Source organism: Triticum aestivum, unplaced genomic scaffold (assembly GCF_018294505.1).
Source record: "Triticum aestivum cultivar Chinese Spring unplaced genomic scaffold, IWGSC CS RefSeq v2.1 scaffold11157, whole genome shotgun sequence".
Taxonomy (NCBI): Eukaryota; Viridiplantae; Streptophyta; class Magnoliopsida; order Poales; family Poaceae; genus Triticum; species Triticum aestivum.
In genome coordinates this window covers 34,727-55,994 of record NW_025227167.1, presented here as the reverse complement: position 1 = coordinate 55,994, position 21,268 = coordinate 34,727, and the positions used below count along the sequence as shown (strand labels likewise).

Sequence of the window (21,268 nt, the reverse complement as noted above, 5' to 3'; positions counted from 1 at the left end):
GACCCAAGAGAGCAGTTCAGAAGATGTGCCACCCGTTGTGCTTCTGAATCATGCACCCCAGTCACAATGACCTCACCCTTAGAGAAGTTGATTTTAAGACCCGAAAGAGCTTCGAAGCAAAGCAGAAGAAATTTCAAATTCGTGAGACTGGTCTCGTCAAGTTCAACCATAATGATGGTATCGTCCGCATACTGTAGATGAGTGATGCCATTAGGGATAAGGTGAGAGCTAACCGGGGAAATATGCCCAGCAGATGCGGCACGGGAGAGGATATGAGATAGAGCATCGGCAACAAAATTGAAAAGCAAACGGGACACCGGATCCCCTTGTCTAAGGCCCCTACCATTAGCAAAAAATTACTAGTTTGGCCATTCACAGCCACAGCCGTGTGTCCACCAGAGACAAGCTGCATCAGGCGATGCACCAACGAACCCTCGAAGCCCTTAGCCAGTAGGACTTGGCGGAGAAAATTCCAACTCACCGAGTCATACGCTTTTTCAAAATCGAGCTTAAGGACCATAGCCTTGGTACCCTTAATCCGCAGATCATGAATTATCTCATGTAAGCAAAGTACCCCATCCAAGATGAATCTCCCCTTTATGAACGCAGATTGGAAAGGGCTAATGACCCGATGGGCTATCGGAGAAACCCTAGTAGCCATGCCCTTAGAGGGAATCTTCGCAAAGTTGTTAATCAGAGCAATGGGCCTAAGTTGAGAGATCAAGTCAGCACCTTTGATCTTAGGGATGAGGGTGAGAACCGCGTAATTGAGCCGCGAGATGTCAAGAGTGCCCAACCAAAACCCTTGAGTAATTGCCTTAATAAGGCCTTTTAGCTGAGGCCAGAATTGCCGAAAGAAAGGAATGGAGAAGCCGTCAGGCCCTGAAGCCGCATTAGAGTTTGCAGACCGAATCGTCTCGAAGATTTCCTCTTCAGAAGGGGGGATCAGCAGGTAATCATTATCAGCGCTCGATATCTGTTCAAGAGGAGACCAGAAGGCCGGAGCAAGCCTAAAGCCCAGCTCAGGTTTAGCCGCTAACAGGTTAGAGAAGAATTGAACCACATGGCGAAGAATCACCGAAGGGTCAGAAACCCTAACACCGTCGATCAGGAGGCTATCGATTAAGCATCTCCGGCGTCTACCGTTTGCAATAGCAAAAAAATAGGCCGTAGGCGAATCACCCTTTAGAGTCCAATTGATAGTGCCTCTTTACTTCCAATACACTTCCTCCTGCCGATGAATATCCAGGAGCGCCTCTTCTAAGCCATATCGAATCTTCTATTCGGCCTCGGACAGACCAGATCTATCCGCACGATTGTCGAGTTCGCCAATTTGAGCAACCAGCCTCGCTTTGTCTCGCCTTGACTCAGCATAGTAGTTTTTAGACCAGCCTCTAAGGAATTTACGAAGGAAATAAGAACATTGATGCCAATCATCCATTGGGCCAAAAGAACGGCGAGTAGAGGAAAGGAAGGTCGTAATCTTCTGAGCCAACAAGGTGGGGAATCCCTCCACTTGTAACCAAGACGCATCAAACTGGAACCTCGGGAAACCAACCGAACGCGACCCATCGTCAAGAATTAGGGGGGCGTGATCAGAGCCTACAATGGCAAGAGCTCGTAAGCTCACATGAGGGAACATCGCATCCCAACTAGGGCAAAGAAAAACCCTATCAAGAACAGAGCGAATTGGGGAGGTTTGGCGGTTAGTCCAGGTGTAGCGGGCCCCAACCCTAGGTATTTCACGAATAGCCGTATCCCTAATGAAAGCATTGAAGGCATCAGCCAGAGGCCAAGAGAAATTAGAGGAGCTCTTATCAGAAGGATATCTCATCAGGTTAAAATCACCCCCAATCAAGAGGGGTAGCTGACAGGATTCAATTTTATTATAAATTTCATCCAGAAAAATGTAAGACAAAGAATGGTCTGCCGGACCATACACCACCATGATCTCGAGAAGAGAGTTGAGAGTACGATGAGACACCACCGTGCTGGCCCAGAAAATGCCATGATCAAAACCAACAAAGTCAAAAACATCATTTTTGGTGCCAAGGAGAATACCACCCGACTGTCCAACAGAGGCCACATAGTTCCATTTAAATCTATCTATCCCAGCAACGGCCGAGAGTTCACTCGGGGAGAAAGAAGGTTTGAGGGTCTCGACAAGGCCAATAAAATCAACATTTTCATAACGCACCAAATCTTTAAGCTGGTCCCTGTGCCCCCTAGCGCTGAAACCTCTAATATTCCAGAATAAGGCCTTCATTTGAAGGAGAGGTTTTTAATTCTGAGACTCGACCTGCACGGAGCCTTGCAGGGTTTAGCACGCTTCCCAGCCCCTCGTTTATGAACCACCGGGGAGACCTGACACCTGTCAGCTTCCCCCACATCCCCACCGGCCACAACCAGTGGGGCAATCACACCTACCCCAGCCTCCTTAGCTTTAGCAATGTCAGCCTGAGCTAATTCATTTGCCCTAATCACACCAAGTAAAGAAGAGGGGGATCCCAAACTAGAATCTAAGCAAATGCCAACATCATCTAAAATCTTAAGCAGCTGTTCATCAGACTGCGAGGGAAGAACTAAACGAACAGGGGAAAGACCATTAGGAAGGGACAGCTGGCTCTTTCTCTTGACTTGACACACTCTCGGTTCGTGAGCCTCGGTTCCTTTACAAGCATGTCATAGCTTCCAAGGATTCTGGTTGAGTTAAACTTCTCAACACTATGGCCAAGCACCCAAATAAATCATGTGTTCGTCCCTACACACTGCCGCAATGGCTCCTTTTCTCATGATTCGTTGAAACCGAGGCATGAACATTAATTCACCTTGGCAATGCCCACAGAACATACACACTTTGCCATATTGCAATCGACCAAAACATGTCTCCTGTATCCTCCGTGGCATATTCTAGCCGCCCCATCGATAAGGTCTTCAACTAGAACCGGTGGGGTGGCCAACCGTGGATGTAGTGCTCTGAGCATGTTATCTCTTGGCAAATAGTTGTCATCCATGTTTCGAGTATTCATTCCATTCCCGGTCCGACGGATTAAGCCTTGCTTGAGGACCATAATGCTAATACCTTCATAAAACTAGCCAAAATTTCTCCCTACCAGGACTTGTATGAGGTTTAAGACCTCCTGTAGTGGGAGTGTCATAGCAAGTAACATTAATGCCAACTAAGTATCATACAATTTGCAAGTAAGATCAAGAACATAAATATATTCATGAAAACATAATAGGTTCAAATCTGAAATCATGGCACTCGGGCCCTAGTGACAAGAAATAAGCCTTACAAAGTTATAGCAATATCAATCTCAGAACATAGTGGATACTAAAGATCAAGACCTAATTGACAATGATTACATATGAAATCTTATCCAAATCCCATCGACCTCCAGTATGCATACAAAGGAATTACTCACATGAATGTGAGCATCATGAGATTGTTGATGAAGAGGGATTGGTGATGACAACGACGGCGATTCCCTCTCTCTGGAGCCAGAAACGGATTCCAGAATAGGGCTCCTGACGAAGAACAGGAGGTAGGGGCGGCTCCTTATCGTAAAATACGATGAAATTCTCTTTAAGTTTTTCCAAGGCAGATATGAATTTATAATGTCAAGGAGGTGCACATGGGTCCCACATGGACAAACACCTATCCATGTGACTACCTGGTGGGGGGCCTCCAGTAGTTCTTGGCTCTAGTATTTTTTATTTATTTCAAAATAAATCTTCAAAAATTCCCGTCCAATTACGAAAACTTTTATTTCTGCACAAAAACAACACCATGGCAATTCTGTTAGAAACAACGTCAGTCCAAATTAGTTTCATACAAATTAGAGGCTAAAACAATAGCAAGAGTGTTTGAAAAAATGGATACGTTGTAGACGTATCAGGCCTCATCATCAACTTCATCAAGAGCACCCCTGTTCCCATGCATATCGACCCCCTCGTGTTGGACTCGGTGATCGTCGTCCTTGGCTTCTCGGTTGAGGGGCTCCGTCAAGCTTATCTCGGCCTGCTACTCTTAGGTGAAATGCTAAAGCATGTCAACTTCCTTCCTCTCATCGCTAGTGTGGATAGTACTTTGTCGGGGTGGTGGACGTGACTGCTCTCCCCCGGCGTGCGCCTTGTCCTCCTCAACGTTGTGCTGGACGCCCTCCCCACATGTACCATGGCTGATATGTTGCTGCCAGCGTTTGAGGTCAAGGCGCTTGATGTGTTTCACTGGGATTTCCTTTGGGACGTGCGTATGCCACTACAAGGAGGAGGTTGGTCTTGGCCTGAAGAACCTCGCTTGCCAAAAAAGTGTCTACTCCTCAAGCTTATTCACTGGTTCCACACTCACGTTGAGTCGAGGTTGGCTCGGTGGGTGTGGAACGATCCCGATCAGTGGTCACTCATTCTCTGCCGCGGCGCCCGGCTGCATGTATACCGCCCGCCTTTATGAGCACTCTCACGCCGGCAAGGTGTTGTGCCCTTTCTCCGCAATGATTTGGTCCTCTCGGGTGCCGTAGCGTGTCAAGTTTTTTGCTTGGCTCCTCTCCCTGAGACACATTCATTCAGGGGGATATTAATGTGAGATCTCACATTAGGTGAGATCAATGCGATTAATTTAAACAAAAAACTACACGTTCATACATTCTCAAAAAAACTGTAGACACACATCAATGGTTGATGTTCAACCTCAAAAAGTTTCAAACTCCTAATTCGACATACATTAATAGAAACAAAAAAAACACAAATTTGGACGTGAATAGTGTCAAAATACTATTCACCCAAGGCTGTCACTATTCGCATTCGAAATTGTCTTTTTTGAATCTCCAAATCTACATCGAGTTTTGAGCTGATTTTTCTCGGTGTTGTAAACATATCTCACGTGGATGTTGTCAAATAATTTCAGATTTTTTCAAAATGTCTAAATATGATTATTTTTTTAGGTTGATTTCATTGATCTCACGTAACGTGCGATCTCATACAAGTCTCCCCATTCATTCATGCCCGTGAGTGACGTGCTTCTCCGGAAGACCACCATCAATGTGATCCCCTATGCCCTGCGCCCTTGGAGACGGCTGATCATCTGATTCGACGTCTCCAAGGTGGTTTCTGATGAAAATCCTCCCTAACGGCGCGTTGAAAATTGGAAAGAAAAGAAAAGGCTTCTGTTTATTCAAGATCAGATGGATTGTTAGTGGGAAGTGTACCCGTGCTGTGACGAATATTGTAATGAATGTATGTCTCTTATCTTTAATAATCAATACGTACTAGTTTGTACAGTCCATGATCCGTGGACGTGGACCGTACTGATGCGTCGAATCAGATGAAATGGCAAGCATGTGCAGCATACGCGTCCGGTACGAAGACGCTCTGCACTAGTGCTGGAGTAAACAAGCATATTATATGTGATAGTAGTAGAAGCTTATCTCATGCCTCCGGCTCTGACGATGAATTTAAATTTTATTGGCCTAAACTGGTGCTGCACCGGTGTGCAAGACGGTAGGACGCACATAGCGCGCCATTCGTCCATCGATGGAGCATAAGACAACTGCTGCAGTGGCATTGTCAACTGCGGCAAGTGTACTGTATTCTATGCAACCGTCAGGTGATCTGGTGATCAAGTTGCAAACGCAATCAGGAACCGACGGCTCCTAACTCCGGGAAAGAGCGGATCTCGTCCACAAGCGACAGAAAGGAGGCGACCGTGGCTTTCCTTTGCGAGCCGCCGGCGAGGAGGTAAAAAAAAAGCTAACCGCTCAAGGTGGCCTATGCAGGGAGATGGAGAGGGCGCACCGACGACGACGTGCCCGGGGAGGAATAGGTGGTTTATGAGAATTGGTATATATTGGATTTACTTGATTTTATTTTCTGTTTTTTGTAATATTAAAGCATCTGTAGTCGGGCACCTTAAAACCGGCCCCAACTGCCCGGGTGGACGGACAGGTCAAAAAAGGCCGACTCAAACGGGCCGGCTTCTCAAACCGGACCCCAAAATGTCTAGATTGTCTGCCATTCCTCATATCCAACCCAAATCTAGGGTGGATATGAGGAGGCCAGGGCGCATCCGGCACGTCAGCCCGGCCCACCGTGGCCCACAGGGACCCCGCATGTAATCCAAATTCGGACGAACCCTACCCCTCAATCTGCTCCAGTCCACTTCACTCTCTTCGTTCCCTCCTCTTTCAATCCATTCTATGGCATCCGACAAGAGCAGCGCGGGCTCCGACGACGGCTCCGACATGGATGCGCTCGCTCTCCGCATCGCACTGCAGCCGCGGCTGGATAGGTGCAGCAGCAGCGGCTACAACTCAGGGCGCAGTGCGGGCGACGTTGTCGGGCCCTCTCGTCCGACACGCAGCATCGGTGGCAGCTGCGCCCGCTCTACTCTACTGTAGGTACGCCCACCCCATCCCTGCTCTGCCACCTTCGGAGGGCATCCACGGCTACCGTTGGGTGCTCGTGCCCTTGCCGATGTCGGGGCGGTCGAGGACGCTCAAGTAAGAGGCGCGGGACGCACGACGCGAGCTGTAACGAGCGAGGGAGAGGGCCACGTCGGGCGAGGCATTGGCGAGTCACTGGTGGATCCCAAGGACACGTCCTCGCACCAGTCCTCAGACGCTCCCTGACGATGGCGGAGATGGATGTGCGGCCGCGGGTGAGGCTTTGCCAAGGCATCAATGGATCCCGAGGACATGCTGCTCGCGTCGGTCCTCCGCCGCTCCCTGACGATGTCGGAGACAGATGCGCGGCGGTGGGTGGGGCATTGGCGAGGCGCTGGTGGATCTGGAGGACATGCTCCTCGTGTCGGTCCTCCGCCGCTCCCTGACGACGGTAGAGACGGATGCGCGGTGATGGGTGAGGCGTTGGGGAGGCGCAGAGAGGGCCATCATCTCTTCGAGGCCCTCCCATTGGCGCTCATCGTGCGTCTTCATGGAGTCCTCCATGACACGTTGCATGAGCCGGGCCTCCTCCTCCGCTGTCATGCGAGGAGGTGGTGGTGGCAGCGGAGATGGTGAAGGCGACGGCGTGGGCGTGAGGCCGCGCACCCGCGTACGCCTGCGCACCTGGGGAGCAGCCGCTGCGCGCTCTCGACGTGGCCGTCGCGGCCCCGACAAGGTGCCGGCGAAGAAAAAGGCGCGACGCGTGTCGTGCTCGTCCCGAAACCACGTGTCCCACAGGTCGGAGTCGGGGGCGTACCGAGGGTCGTAGTACAGGTCGTCCGGCAGGAGGCGGCGGCGGCACTGGATCTCCTCGCGGCGCGCACGGCCGCTCGTCGGGACCGGCGGGATCGGCACCCGGTTGGCGGAGAGATGCCAGTTATTGGGGAGGTGCACGTCGCTCCATGGGAGCGGCGTCCTCGTCTCCCAATAACGCCGGCATACATCCGCGTGGATGTACTGCTGGTCGCGCTTGCCGCCGGCCGTAGGGCCGATGGTGAATGGGGCAGGCGTGGGGGCTCGATGCGGTGGTGATGCGGGCTCCTCTTTCATGGAGCCGCGGCGGCGGCCCGAGGACAAGCCAGCCTCGTGGTCGCGCTTCCCCTTGCGACCGGTGTTCCAGAACCCCATGGCTGCGAGGCGGCCGGCCGACGAGATCGAGGACGGGGAGAGGGAGAGCTAGGGTTTGGGGTGTGTCGGGTTTCGAGGAGGCAGCACGGGCTGGAGTGGGGAGTGTGGACGACGACCGGTCCACGGTTTCCCATTTAAGAAGGACGGCGACTGTTTGCTGGACGGATGACAGGTGGGGCCGACCGCGCGTGTGCATTAATGTTGGCTGGTGGGAGGTAGGTGGCCGCCTGCTACGCGGCCTCGAGGCGGACGAGCGACGCGTCCGTTTGCTGTCCGCCGCGACCCAAATCCGGCACATGTTTGCGCTCGAAATGGATCGGCCCGGACACAAAACGGACCAGATAGGTTCAGGCCGTCGCGCGCTGGGCGTGGGATTTGTTCTTTTGTCCCAAATGGACGGGGCCGGACGGGATGGGGTCGCGCGCAAGGGCGAGAGCAGAACCATCGACCGCAAGCGGTGATTTTCTGCGCACCTTCTGCCATAGGTGTAGCTCGTCGACCGCCAAGTATATCACTGTCTCGCGATTTGAGCATAGAGTCAATCGATTTTCCTGGCCAATGGCGTCAAGGGGAGAGATTTGGTCAAATGGGCGGAAGTCGCAGACCCATGTATATGTGCACGGGTGGGTGGGTGCCTTAGGGCATTTACAACGCAAGGCGCTAAGGCGGGCGCCAGGGTCAGGATCCTAGTCGTTTGGCTTAGTTCCCGTCCAAATTTGAGAATTGAGCTGGCATCGATGCCATATAAGTCGTCGGGCGTCGGGCGCTAACTCAGTTTTCTGTCTATTTTATGTGTGTAGCGCTCATACGTGGCTCTCAGCGTTGGAAGAGGGACTCTTAGCCCAGGCGCTAGGAAGAAAATACTATTTTATTTCCAGTCAAGTGCCTGATTAGGCGCCCTCCATTGGAGATGCCCTTATGTGCCTCTCTACGCCGCAGCAGCCGGAAACTACGGCGCACCAGTACTGGACGGCTCGTTTCTTATTCTAAACACAGATACTAGTGTGCACCTCGTTGAGAGTGCGGCACCCGACTGCACAGTGCACATGCATGCAGCTGGCTCTTTCTCTTGACTTGACACGCTCTCGCTTCTCCCGATTCCTGCCCGCGCCGGCGTCTCCACCCGACTTGATCGACATCGGCATCGGCATCGGCCTCGGCATCGGCCCCTCGACGACGCTCAGTATATAAGCGATCGGGCTGGTGGAGCTGCTTGCAGTACCCGCAGTGGACACACGCTTAGCTTTAGCTACGTAGGCGCAGCAGCCGGAAACTAGCTAGCAGGTCGAGAAGGCCGGCCGGAGGTAGGGAGATGGCAGGGCACCACAGCCCCTCGGCGGCCTCGGCACTGCGTGAAAAAGACACGCTGGTGAGGTGTCTCGTGGGATCAGGTCCCGGCGGCGGCGCTCATGCCGGGACCTTCGGCGCTGTGCGGGACTTCCTCATCCAGTTCCGCGACCAAGGAATCCCCTGGGTCCGCATCTACGAGTCAACCCCGGCTTGGCAGCAGCAATGTGAGTAATCTAATCTCCACTGTTGATTGATCTGCATAATGCTACTCATTCTCACTATCGCCTGGCCGGCCTCGTGATCAACATGAATGCGCGCGTATGTTATGCAGCCGGCGGGCTGCTGATCCAGGATTGGGACGGAGACGCCGCGGCGGAGGGAGCCAAGGTGTTCTTCACGCTCATCACCACAAGGAGGGGCGGCGCCATTAACAGGAGGGCACTGGGAGGCGGGACGTGGACAAGCAAGGCCGCGCCCAGGGTAGGGGACGAGGTCGCCGTCAGCACACTGTACTTCAAACGGGGCGGGTCCAGCGGCAGATTATTCACCGCCTTGGAGATCCATCTCAGAAACGAGGTATGCTGTGCTTGCTCCATCCATCGCATTTTTTTTGTTTTGTTTTAAATTTGCTTATGCGACTATATATTATCATGGTTGTTGCCCACGTTGTTCAAAGATTTGCGCCCCTGCTTGAAACTGCTGGTATATATGAACCCTTTTCTTAAGCTTCGGTGTAGGACTACGGCTCCGTTCGTTTTTTCTCCTTCTCTCGCCAAAACAAATTCCATCTCACCGATCTCTTCTCCGTCGGCGACGAACCCTAGCTCGGATCAGTCCGCTTCCCTTCAAAAAAAAGAAAAATAAAAATCCATCTCACTGAAGTTGCATTTCAACATTGCTGTTCCGTACATCTAAACTTACATATGACGACATGATCAACAGTAGATTAGTCCTTTTTATTATATATAGGATGATCCCAATTCGTTTGTTCTCTAGCTAGAGCAATATAATACTATAGGATCAGTACTTTTTAGGGGCACACCACCATAAGGTTAGTCCTAAGTTGACCTTCTTCTGCTGCCCTTAAACCTCGTCGTCATAGCCCAGCTAGTAAACCCTCGCCCTCGGTCTGTTTCTTACGAGCCCAAGCAGCCCGTTCCGTTTCCTCACGAGCCCAAGCCCAGCTTGTAAACCCTTCCGTCCCCCGCCTCGTCTCGTCCAGTCCAGACCCCTCTTCTCTTCTAGTCAACGGTCGCCGGCGGCGGCGGCGCCAAGTCATCCAAGACAGAGAGCGCTCAGCCGCAGCCCCGAACCCTAGAAATCAAGCGAACGCGGCGGCGAGGTTCCGGTTGGGGAGATGCACTTCTTTTTTCAGCAAGTCAGTGAAAATTATATGTTGATCTTTCGTGTTTGTTTCTGTTTTTCTAGCCCCAAGTTGCTATCTGCCTGCTGCATCCGACTAACTATCTGTATAGCATTCGGGATTTGAGGCTCTACATCGACCAGGTAAATATTTTCTATTTCCAGTTTTGGTTTTCACCCGTGGGCGCTACTTTCAATGTTCGGTCTACAAGCCAATTAGCTACTGTAGATTGATTCAGTTGCTGAACGATAAAACAAGACCGATTCCACTATGCATGTTTTGCTACAAATGAATGAGCCCAACAACATTACTATGAGGTTACTCTCCTCTTTCAGGGATGGTTCCCGGGAGGAACTCAAGCAAACCTGGGCGCGGAGCAATATCAAGGTATTCATAAGTCATGATTGATCCCCAATGCCTTCGACAGTTTAACTGAAACAGGCACCATCTGTACTTTTGTTGAAACATAGTGATCTTTGATCTGGGTACATAGATAGCCCTGATTTCATATATCTACGTCCTTACATTAGTCATGGAAATATGAAAACGAGGTAGATTGATCTGTTATTTTATCCTATTACTTAGCATTTTTGTACTTGTACATCTTATTTCGGCAGATAAATTTAAAACCCCACAGCTGATATATATATTATCCTCAATTTATACACTATTTGATGAATTGATAAGGTAAGAACTCATAAGTCGAGAACTCTAGATATATACCAGGGACGTCTACTATCAGAACACATGATTGAACATAAATCAATCACTGCAGAATGATATTTGAACTAAGCGTTTATCAGTCATAAGATAGACATATTGTTGTTTTCCAATATATATTGTGGAATTTAATCTGGGCTATATGTAATAGCTCCAATTCTCTGCGCTGTGGCATATTAAATCGCATTGGTCTTACACTGGCAGAAGTTTTACATGCTACCTTGCTTGCAGATCCTGATGTTCCTGGATTCGTGAGTGGTTCACGTGCTGATTACACCACTATTCTGTTTTCTAGCAGTGAGGTAATTAAGCTTTCCATGCACAAACTAGAACAAGTTACCACCAAATTTAGATTTCTTGTACAACCCCTATGCTTATCTAAATGTGACAACTCAAGTTCTATTATCTCTAGTAAGAAGACATAGAAGATGTTTTATTAAGTCAATTTCTGTTCTTACGTACTCCCTCTGTCCCACAATGTAACACGTTTAACGTCTTGCATTGTGGGACGGAGGGAGAGAACTTGTCATTTGCTTACTGGTATTGGAGTTAGACTGGTATACTTAATTGGGAAATCATTTTGAAAACTAAGGCATCGAGTCCTTCACTGTTCTGGGTGTACTGAGGTAAACAACATGCACTTCGGATGAGATGGGAGAATTAGGCTATTAGCACTCAGGATTAGCCTACAGATAGGTTTTATGCACAGCACAACCTATATATGAGATATTTTACATACCGTATGATACCTGTAAACATTGATAAGTGGTATATCTCAACACCATGCATAATTAATTGCAATACTACAGAATGTACTAGACAATTCTGGACCCTCCGATTTGGATCTGGCGGCCGATATAGTCCTTCTCCCATGTTGTTTTTGTTATATAGAACACTTGTTTGGAGTGAATTTAGCGTACATTATCTGGAACTTCAGTTTTTGTCTGTTGATAATTGGCTTACAGCTGCATTTCAGAACATAACAATGTGAGTTTGAACAGACTATTTACGACCAGCAATCGATTCATTCCTCCGGGGCTGCTCTGCCACCTCATGATGCATCTCTGGATGCTATTTCTCACCACCTGTTTTCAGAAAACAACTCAACGCCAGAGGTACTATACAATTACATTCATCCTCGGTCTTGTTGCATCACCACATTTTATTTTATTTTTCAGTTGATCTACGATTTCCGTGTTTTAGTTGCCACATATATTGCAAGTAAACTGATCTTATATTTCCTTTTGCTTGCAGTTTGGTGGACAGTATTCTCATGCTGATGAAATATCAATCCTTAATGAATACTACAATACCTTGATGGGGACCAACTCCAACTCAGGATTGCATGGTACGCTTCTTTGCTGTTGAAATAAGTGGTAACGTAGGACCAACAACATTGCTTTTTCAAAATTTCAAGTAGTTTGGACCTGAATACAAGTAAGAAAAAGATGATCCTTCAGTGTTCTGTTCTCTTTGGCTAAAATGACAAGTAATTTGCACCTTTCTCCTGTTTTGGAATATTATTGTTACACACTTGAATCCATAGGGTTTTATAGCAACTTTGGAGGATTTTATTCCGTTGGATTGCTCATGGATACCCTTGATCAAAGTAATGACCATCATAATTTCTATGAATTGTATTTTCCTACACCCCTTTTCCCGTAGGATTCTACACACCAAAGAATTTTGCCGTTGTTGTCAAGTGGTGTTCACCTGCACGTGCTACCTTCAATGTTTGTTCCAGAAGCCAATTAACTACATTGATTCGTATGAGCACACAGTACTAAGCCTACTAATAGGTTTTTCCACAGCACTACCATTGTTAATATATATGTACATATGAGATATTGTGCATACTGTTATAAGGTTACTGTAAATATCGATTAGTGATATGTCCTTGCAAAACAAGAAGAGAAGTTTGTAGGGCCGTGTTTTAGTCCCACACATATGTTGAAATCGAGCTGACCTTATGTTCCCGTTTTTTTTTGCAGCCTTATCCGCAGCATTCTCAAGTTGATGATACGTCATCCCCGGACTACGACTACAATCCTTTCGGAGAGTTTTGAGATTGAGAGATGACATATGAGCAGTGCTGTCTGTACATATTATTTCTTGTACAGTTTCTAATTATGAACTCTTGAATAATCTTGTCCCGGTGGACAATGCTGTATTTTATGAGTCTTGGTAGGAATGTATATGTTTGGTATAAAATCGGTGAAGGGTGCATGTAGTGTATGACATCGCTTTGACGGAGGAGGTGCTGATTGTACGGGACTGAACTGAAGGCAAGACAGCAGCAAGCAAGCACTGACAACGTGTGGATTGAATATAGCTCAGACGGCTGAGAGCCGGAGGTCATCAGGCACGATGCTCAACGCCGGAGGTCAATTGTAATTTTTATGTAATATAATTTGCCCTAGTGTTGCAATATGTACAAATATTTTAGTATTTTAGCCTGTGATTCATCGGTCCATATTAATGTTATTGTGTGAATAAATGTTTATCAAATCCTGCCTGTGATTTATCTGCCCATGTTTTAGGATTTTATTTTGTAATCACTTATTGACTTAGCAAAGAAGATGTAAGTTTATTCGGTATAAGTTAATAAAAAGTGAAACAGTTAAGGCGGGTTTTCAAGGAATGATATACTTAGTAAAAGAATGGAAGGTTGGACAAAGCATTGCGCCTGGCAGAAAAAGGAACGATTTGTTTTTTGAACTAGTATAGAGATTTCACTTGAGCTGAGGGCCATTACACACCAACTGTATATGTTTCAGCTCTGCAACAGCATCGTCGTGATGGTCGTCATTTGATCTCCTACCTCGACCGAGTAGCTCATCAACCGAGTTATTTTGCAGTACATCAAACAAATATGGGTCGTCCATTCCCATCATCTGATAGTCTAGATCCATCCATACTACCGTATTTTAGTAGCACATGGACACGGAGATCGTTCCAAAGCCAAGCAGGTATATCAACGCTATTTATTACACGCAGATGGCATCATTCAGGTAAGGGCACGAGATTATCCAAAATAACATGATTAACATTATAAATTTATAATAATACTCACTTCGTCCCAAAATGTAAGAACATGATAGTGTCAAAAATGGTCTTATGTTTTGAGACGGATGGGGTACTATAAGATAGATACGGTATTTTGCGATTTCAAAGACTCTCAGAAAAATGGTGACGCTGAAGAATAAAGGCAGGCTCTCCCAGTACTCCGATACAACCATTATCTTAAGGTCTTGCTCGTCAGTTTTAGATATTACTATCAAAGTTGCGACAATTAATTTGAATCGGAGGGAGTACGAAATTCTAAAATTCTCCATAGACATAGGATCCAAAGAAAATACTAAAAAATGGACAAATAATGTAGAATTCTTCATATTTAGTTTTGGTCTGGTACTGCTCATGCATGCACACGGGGATGGTTTTCGAATGTACGAAACTTCATCCCCATAAAGAGCCCACAACACGCGGCCCAACAGCCCAGTCCGGTCCACAATGAACCCCACCTCCACACGCGGCTCCTAGTCATCATGGGACTAGTTACTGATAGTGATAGCAAAGTCTCGACGGTGCGCCACCTGTTAGAATTTGATTCCGCGTCAAGAGGTCTCGACCTGAACAACTGACAACTCCTCGTGCCCTAGCCCTATAAATAGCTGGCGCGTGGCCACCACCTCTGTTGTGTAGCTGCAAATACCTTCAGGGTAGTGGACCTGGGCCGAGAGAGAAGATCCACGAGAGGAAAACACTAAGCAATGCATTCCCCCTTTTCATGACTTCCATGGGCTAGCACCACACTGGTTCCGGCTTCTGTACCCCGTCTGCCTCATCGCCCCTGGATGAAAAATATTGGCTGGTGAAGTCTATCGTAGACCTCCGCCCCGACGCTGGCGATCATGCCACCACCATTGCCGCCATCCAAGACTTCCTCAACCGGTTCCGTGATGCGGAAATACCATGGGTCTCATCTACGATGCATTCCCAGCGTGGCAGCAAGGATGTAAGTAATTAGTTAACCAACAACTTTCCATTCACGGGTAGTACCCCATACATGTGATTATAAATAAAAATGATTTTTATAGGATACATGCACCCCAATATAATCAATTATTGAAATATACAGCTTGCCCCCCTACACTACACCCATGCCCTATATTTCAACCGGAGATCCAAGCACCCTTCTTTTTTTTAACTGGGCTTCAAGCACCCTTTTGTTGGAATCTGGCATGTCCAAGTCCCTTTCTGTACATGGGGCCGGCCCTGTCCTTTTGTCGTTGTGCTGGCGTTCTTGGCTGGTCGTCACCAACATCTCTTTGCAAACGAAGCGCGAATTGACGCTGTGGTTGAAGTGCGGCGGACTTCTGTTCGTGTTGAGGGTTCCGTACCCCGACGAGGGTGCAGTGAGTTAGGATCTAGCTCCGTTTGCCTGATTGTGGATGAGTACCCAGATGACTCCAAGCAATGCCGCATCAGTCTGCCTTGTTGTTTGTCTGGGGTTGTGGTTGTTCCCCGACACTGTTGCACCAGGTCGTTTTTATTTTTCTCTCTTTGTTGCGTATGTTTGTTGTGGTGTTGTATGGTTATCCGTAAGGGCTTCATTAATTAAATGTCGGATGGTAGCTTTTTCTTTTTCTTCTAAAAATGCCATGGTTTGTGCCTCACGTAGGCGCCGTCGCAGGTCCGCCTCGTCTCCGGTGGCCCTAGGGCCATGGAGGCGCGGTGGATCCTGGCAAGGGCCGGCGGGAGTGCTCCGTTTTTAGTCGTTTTTTTCAATCTTGCTAGGGTTTGTGTCCTGCTCAGGAAGGCGAGACGGCGGCGGCTCCCTGAAGATGGAATAAAGGTCTCCCCGCCTAGCCCCCGTTCCGGCGGTGCGTCTAGCATCGTTGGTGGGCGTGTGGAGCGGCGGTTGCTGTTCTGGGGTGCTGGTCCTATGGGGCCTTAGCACGACGACTTCCCGACTGTCTGCTACAACAAGTTGTGCCCGACTCCGGTGATGGAGGGGCGATGACGGCGGCGCGCCTTCGGCTCGCTTCAGTGCTTGTAGTCGTCGCTAGGTGGTCTACGGATCCAGATGTAATTTTTATTTCTGGTGTTCGTTGTACTGCCATGATTGAAGATGAATAGATTGGAAGTTTTCTCGAAAAAAATAAATTCCGAGAGGGGGTTTCGTACGAGGGAGCCTCCTTTCCCTTTACGCCCTTGCAAACAAACATTTTTCAGATACTTCCACTGCACGTGCACGAACACGGAGACGGTTTTTAAATGTCCAAGAAACTTCAAATGGACTCGTATTTTTTTAGGGTCAATGGACTCAGATGGATAAACTCCTCAGAACGAGCCCACCTCGCGCGGCCCAACAGCCCACCCCGGCCCGCAGAGAAACCCTAGCCCCCATCCCACTCATATACCCCCTCCTCCTCCCAACAACCCATCTCTTCTCCCCGCCGCCGCCGCCTCCTCCCCCTCCTCCTCCTCCTCCTCGCCGCTCGTCGCTCCCGCCGCCGCGCCACCGCCGTCAGCCATGGTACGCGCCCCATCCCACCACCCGCATCCGTCTCCCCGCGTGACCACGCCGGACGCGCGCTGACGGCCCCCTTGTTTCGTCGCAGGCACCGAAGAAGGAGAAGGCGCCGGCGGCGTCGTCGAAGCCGGCCAAGTCGGGCGGCGGGAAGCAGAAGAAGAAGAAGTGGAGCAAGGGCAAGCAAAAGGAGAAGGTGAACAACGCGGTGCTCTTCGACCAGGCCACCTACGACAAGCTGCTCACCGAGGTGCCCAAGTACAAGCAGATCACGCCCTCCGTCCTCTCCGAGCGACTCAGGGTAACGAAAGCACTCCCTCCATCCCTCCCTCCCTCCGCCGGATCTCTTCTTCTTACTTACCTTCGTCAGAATTGAGATCTCTGGATGGTAGGATCTGTGTGTGATGCATCATGGCTCCTGGTGAAGTGTTCTGCTCTGAGCAAGAACAAGATCTCTGTTTTGGGGTCAGTCAGTAGTACCCTGAGCAAGAACAAAGTCACAACCGTGCGCTCTAGGCCTGTCTAAATAGGGCGTATATGATTGTGTTGTGAATTGATTGGATGCTGGATTCATTCGGCTGCTTCATCTTTGGTGGTAGTTTTTGTGCAGATTTTGCTTGGTGTGCCATGTTATAGCTAGGATGCAGAGTGCAGTGGTGATGATTTATGTCTGGTGTCACAGATATTTCATATTCTGATTTGGACATGTGCAGTGCTAATGCCTGATGGTGTTTTACGTGATTCGACATCACCATCGATTTGTAGGGTTTCATAGAGTTATTAAATGTGGTTTGGCGACTCTGATGAACACTTAATTGACCTGGCCCTGCGCCTTTACTGTCAACAATTTGTGCCTGGCTTGCCTTGAACTGTACATTAGAAGTACTGATTGATGTGAGGACTGTGCATCCAATTTGTCACTGCTCAGTTTAATAATTTTAACTCTTCTGCCATTTCCTAGTATGCACAATGTATATTAGTGTATCGCCTGTGTCGTTTGATTTATAAATGGTGCTGACGATCTTACTCACCCTGTGTTGACCTGCCTGCAGATCAACGGGTCGCTGGCTCGCAGGGCCATCAAGGACCTGATGGAGAGGGGGCTCATCAGGATGGTGTCGATCCACTCCAGCCAGCAGATCTTCACCAGGGCCACAAACACCTGATTTACCTACCTCATGTGTTAGCTGCCTGTTTTCTAGTCCAGTAGACTGAGATGTCGCTGTTATATTGACGTTCATTATGTTCAGCGAGGCACTTTGTGGGTCTTGTCTTGCGCTCGTGCCACAAGTATGTTTGAATTGCTTTTGAGTTTTTGGTACAATCTAAGACGCAATGAAATCTACCTTATATTATCAGACTCTGTTTGTATTTGTTGCTGTCCCTGCTTTCATGTTTCTTCAGCTATATGAATGTTCCATCCGGTCGTGCAATTGAACCTTGATTATAGCTGCATGTGCAGCCCCTAGTTGCGAGGGTAATGGTCTATAAGATGAAGTTTCTCTGAAGTAGATTTGATTTCGGGAGGATTAAATTATCATGCTCATGATTTTGATGCAAGTCTGTGGTTTCTATTTGCCTGAATAATGGTGGTTGTCTGTACTACCTGGCTTCCCCGTGTCTTTTGACCCAACTCTTGAATAACACAAAGTCCCTAATTCCTGAATCAACAGAAGTAAATACAAGTTCATATGTAGTTTCATTTCACATCTTTGCAAATGAACACATTAGTTTTGGGATGTTCCGTTTTCTCTTCTCAACTGAAAATACAGAAAGCTACACTGTGAACTAGTCCAATAGCAAGTTTCAGCTGCTAAAGCTTGTTTTGGCAGATTTGAACCGAGGGAGTACAATACAAAGTTGTACTAAATCAATGACAATTAATATGTATCGGACTATTTACACGATTCTGAGCAATCTATCTATCTTTTACCTTGCTTTTGGAATTTCTTCCTCTGTTCACAATTATACGATGCTTCAACTTTTTTCCGATTCAGATGTATAGACTTTTTAGTCTTTATTCACTCATTCAAGTTTGTATGTTGTCCATATTAAAAAAAAAACGAGACCAACCCGGGCTGGACTACCCTGTTGGCATTTTTTTATAGAAGGAAACTCCATGAGCACCAAAATATCAAGCTGAGACTTGAACCCTGGTGGGCTGGCTGCGAATTCCCACGCCTTGCCAACTGAGCTACGCTCAGTTCTCGTATGTTGTCCATATTAACATCTCATAATTGTGAACGGAGAGAGTACTAACTAGAAGTAATGCCAGAGCCTTGTGTCTCAGCTCAAATGACTAGACCACCCTGTGAATTGTAGATGACTAGACCACCTGTGAATTGTAGAAATGGAACAAGCAACACAGAATTGCAGAACTGCACCCAGGGGCCAATGAATTCTTGATTTTGGGAGGCTTGAATTACCATGTTTGTTAGTCTTTGAAGTATACATGTTGATAGTACATACGCATTTACCCATTATTTTGCTCTGATTCCCATAATTTACCTCACAATCAACAATGTCAGTTTAACTACATGGAACAAGCAGCACAGAATTGCAAAACTACATGTGTTGCCAAGTTCACCCAGGGACCAATGGATTCTTGGCAGTTTTGATGCATCCGAGGACCAAACCTTACCTGTGGTGTGCTGGTGTTAATCTTGCCAGCAAATTGTCATTCTCTATGCATCACATTGTGTGCCTTGTCTCTCACAAGGGACAGGAGAACAGGACATCATCTCCTTGGTTCCTCCACCTGTCCAAGGAAAGGAAATCAAGAGTTCTATAAATTGCAGTGCACCCTCACTCATCATCTCCACAGCCACAAGCACCAGCAACAGTACCTTCAAAAGCCAGGATTATTTGTGATCTAATGGCGTCCATGAACCTGTACTCCTTGGCGCTGCTGGTGGTTGCCCTGGTGTCGGCGCCGATGGCCGCCGTGGCCGGTGACCCGGACATCCTCACCGACTTCATCCCGCCAACGTCGATGATCGGCATGCCCATGAACATCACCGGCGACTACTTCACCTACACCGCTTTCGGCCCCGTGCCATTGCCGCTGCCGACCTTCTCGCTGACCAAGGCCTCCATGGCGGAGTTCCCCGCGCTCAACGGGCAGAGCGTGTCGTACGCCAGGCTCGTGTTCCCGCCGGGCACCGTGAACCCGACCCACACCCACCCGCGCGCCTCCGAGCTGCTGCTCGTCCTCGACGGTGCCCTCTCCGTCGGCTTCGTCGACACCGCCGGCAAGCTCTACACCAAGGACCTCGTCACCGGCGACATGTTCATCTTCCCCAAGGGCCTCGTGCACTACCAGTACAACCAGGGGACAACGATCGCCGTGGCGCTCTCGGCATTCGGCAGCGCCAACGCCGGCACCGTGTCCGTTCCTGTCACCGTGTTCGGCACCGGTGTTGATGACGCCGTGCTCGCCAAGTCGTTCAAGACCGACGTGCCCACCATCCAGAAGCTCAAGGCGGCGCTCACCCCACCCAAGAAATAAGCCCGTCCGTGTCTCGTGCCGTATGTTTGGTGTTGTTCTTGGCACTTTGTCCGCCGTGTTGTGTTTGTGAATTTGTTTTGCTTGTTGAAATAACCTACCTACCGAGCTATGCAGGCAACCAAGTACTGCATGCACATGGTACGAGGAATTTGGTGGTGAAATGATGTTGAGATATGTGTGTTTGCGATGTCGTCTTGATTTGAATCAAACGGTTTGCGTGTTGATCTTTGGAACTCATGATCTTGACTCTTTGAGTTGTATATGTTTGCGATTTGTATTGGGTTCTGTGTGGTGAGTTGGTGTACCATTTTGAAGGCACCGAGGCTGTCTCATACACAGTTTCAACTTGGCATATGATACATGTTTTAAACAGTTCAGACTTCACAAAAGTGCAAAATTATGTGCATGATGAAATTTTGGCATGCCAAATTTGAAGCAGTGAACTAATTAGTGAACTTTGCCGTCAAAGTGCGGCGGTGAATTTGCTATTAGAGCTTTGTTTTTTAGAGCCAAGGGAGAGGCGCCTGCCAGAGGGGGGATTCAGCAGCTTTTAGCTACGATATATTGTGGCGTAGTAAATGCAAGACTCATCTGACATTGAAATTTGTTCTTAGTTCTATCCATACCAGAACTTAGCTAATCTTTAGTCACATTTATATTTGGATGTTTCATTGGTGTCAGAGTGTTAAAACAAGATGGAACCATTTTATTTGGAGAGGCCATCTACAGAGTCTCCATAGGGACATTCGGAATGAAAGTATTCTCCCCGAAGTGGTGTACAGAAAGCAAAGAGGGACCCTCGTCTATAAGAGCTTAATTCATATGATACGAAATGTAAGATGTCCTAAGTTTTTCAGAATCGAATGTATATAGGCATGTTTTTGTGTGTTTGTTCATTTATTTCAGTCTGTATGTAGTCCATATTAAAATATCCAAAACATCTTATATTTGTGAACGGAGGAACTAATAAGTTTTGATTTGTACAGAAGAATGTGCATCCATCGCTATGTTATAATGCACATGCAGGAGAAAATTGCTGGTGAAATGAGCTTGAATTATAGTGTATGTTTGCAATGTGGTCTTGATTTGAATCAGACGTTTGTGTGTTGATCTTTGGAGCTCATGATCTTGACTCTTTACTTAGAGCACCTCTCCACAAAAAGCACCGCCAATATGTGGGTTTGGGCATTTTTTGCCCCGAAGAGATACCGCATATCAGCCGGCCCGTAAATATTTTTAGGGTGACCTGGATATTCCACCGCACAACCGCTATATACACGACACCC

General features: G+C 48.1%; 3 protein-coding genes across 3 annotated transcripts; all 3 read left to right on the top strand.

Annotated features, from left to right (window-relative positions):
• The first annotated feature begins 8,784 nt into the window (after positions 1 to 8,784).
• Positions 8,785 to 13,449, top strand: LOC123172652 (uncharacterized). Its single transcript, XM_044589596.1, has 8 exons — positions 8,785 to 9,082; positions 9,190 to 9,434; positions 10,287 to 10,364; positions 10,557 to 10,608; positions 11,173 to 11,243; positions 11,943 to 12,056; positions 12,196 to 12,289; positions 12,933 to 13,449. The coding sequence occupies exons 1-8, from the start codon at positions 8,881 to 8,883 to the stop codon at positions 12,956 to 12,958; spliced, it is 882 nt and encodes a 293-aa protein (XP_044445531.1). The 5' UTR covers positions 8,785 to 8,880; the 3' UTR covers positions 12,959 to 13,449.
• Positions 13,450 to 16,340: 2,891 nt separating this feature from the next.
• On the top strand, positions 16,341 to 17,832 carry LOC123172651 (40S ribosomal protein S25-2). The gene is made up of 3 exons (XM_044589595.1): positions 16,341 to 16,480; positions 16,566 to 16,775; positions 17,527 to 17,832. The coding sequence occupies exons 1-3, from the start codon at positions 16,478 to 16,480 to the stop codon at positions 17,638 to 17,640; spliced, it is 327 nt and encodes a 108-aa protein (XP_044445530.1). The 5' UTR covers positions 16,341 to 16,477; the 3' UTR covers positions 17,641 to 17,832.
• A 1,517-nt stretch (positions 17,833 to 19,349) lies between these two features.
• Positions 19,350 to 20,322, top strand: LOC123172638 (germin-like protein 9-3). The gene has a single exon (XM_044589586.1). The coding sequence runs from the start codon at positions 19,350 to 19,352 to the stop codon at positions 19,980 to 19,982; it is 633 nt and encodes a 210-aa protein (XP_044445521.1). The 3' UTR covers positions 19,983 to 20,322.
• Positions 20,323 to 21,268: the final 946 nt, after the last annotated feature.

Excerpts from the sequence above, each read along its gene's own strand:
- LOC123172652 (XM_044589596.1), top strand. The coding sequence starts at position 8,881 with ATGGCAGGGCACCACAGCCCCTCGGCGGCCTCGGCACTGCGTGAAAAA. Across the intron at positions 10,609-11,172 it reads GGGCGCGGAGCAATATCAAG|ATCCTGATGTTCCTGGATTC; the intron begins GTATTCATAAGT and ends CCTTGCTTGCAG. Across the intron at positions 12,290-12,932 it reads CTCCAACTCAGGATTGCATG|CCTTATCCGCAGCATTCTCA; the intron begins GTACGCTTCTTT and ends TTTTTTTTGCAG.
- LOC123172651 (XM_044589595.1), top strand. Across the intron at positions 16,776-17,526 it reads TCCTCTCCGAGCGACTCAGG|ATCAACGGGTCGCTGGCTCG; the intron begins GTAACGAAAGCA and ends ACCTGCCTGCAG.
- LOC123172638 (XM_044589586.1), top strand. The coding sequence starts at position 19,350 with ATGGCGTCCATGAACCTGTACTCCTTGGCGCTGCTGGTGGTTGCCCTG.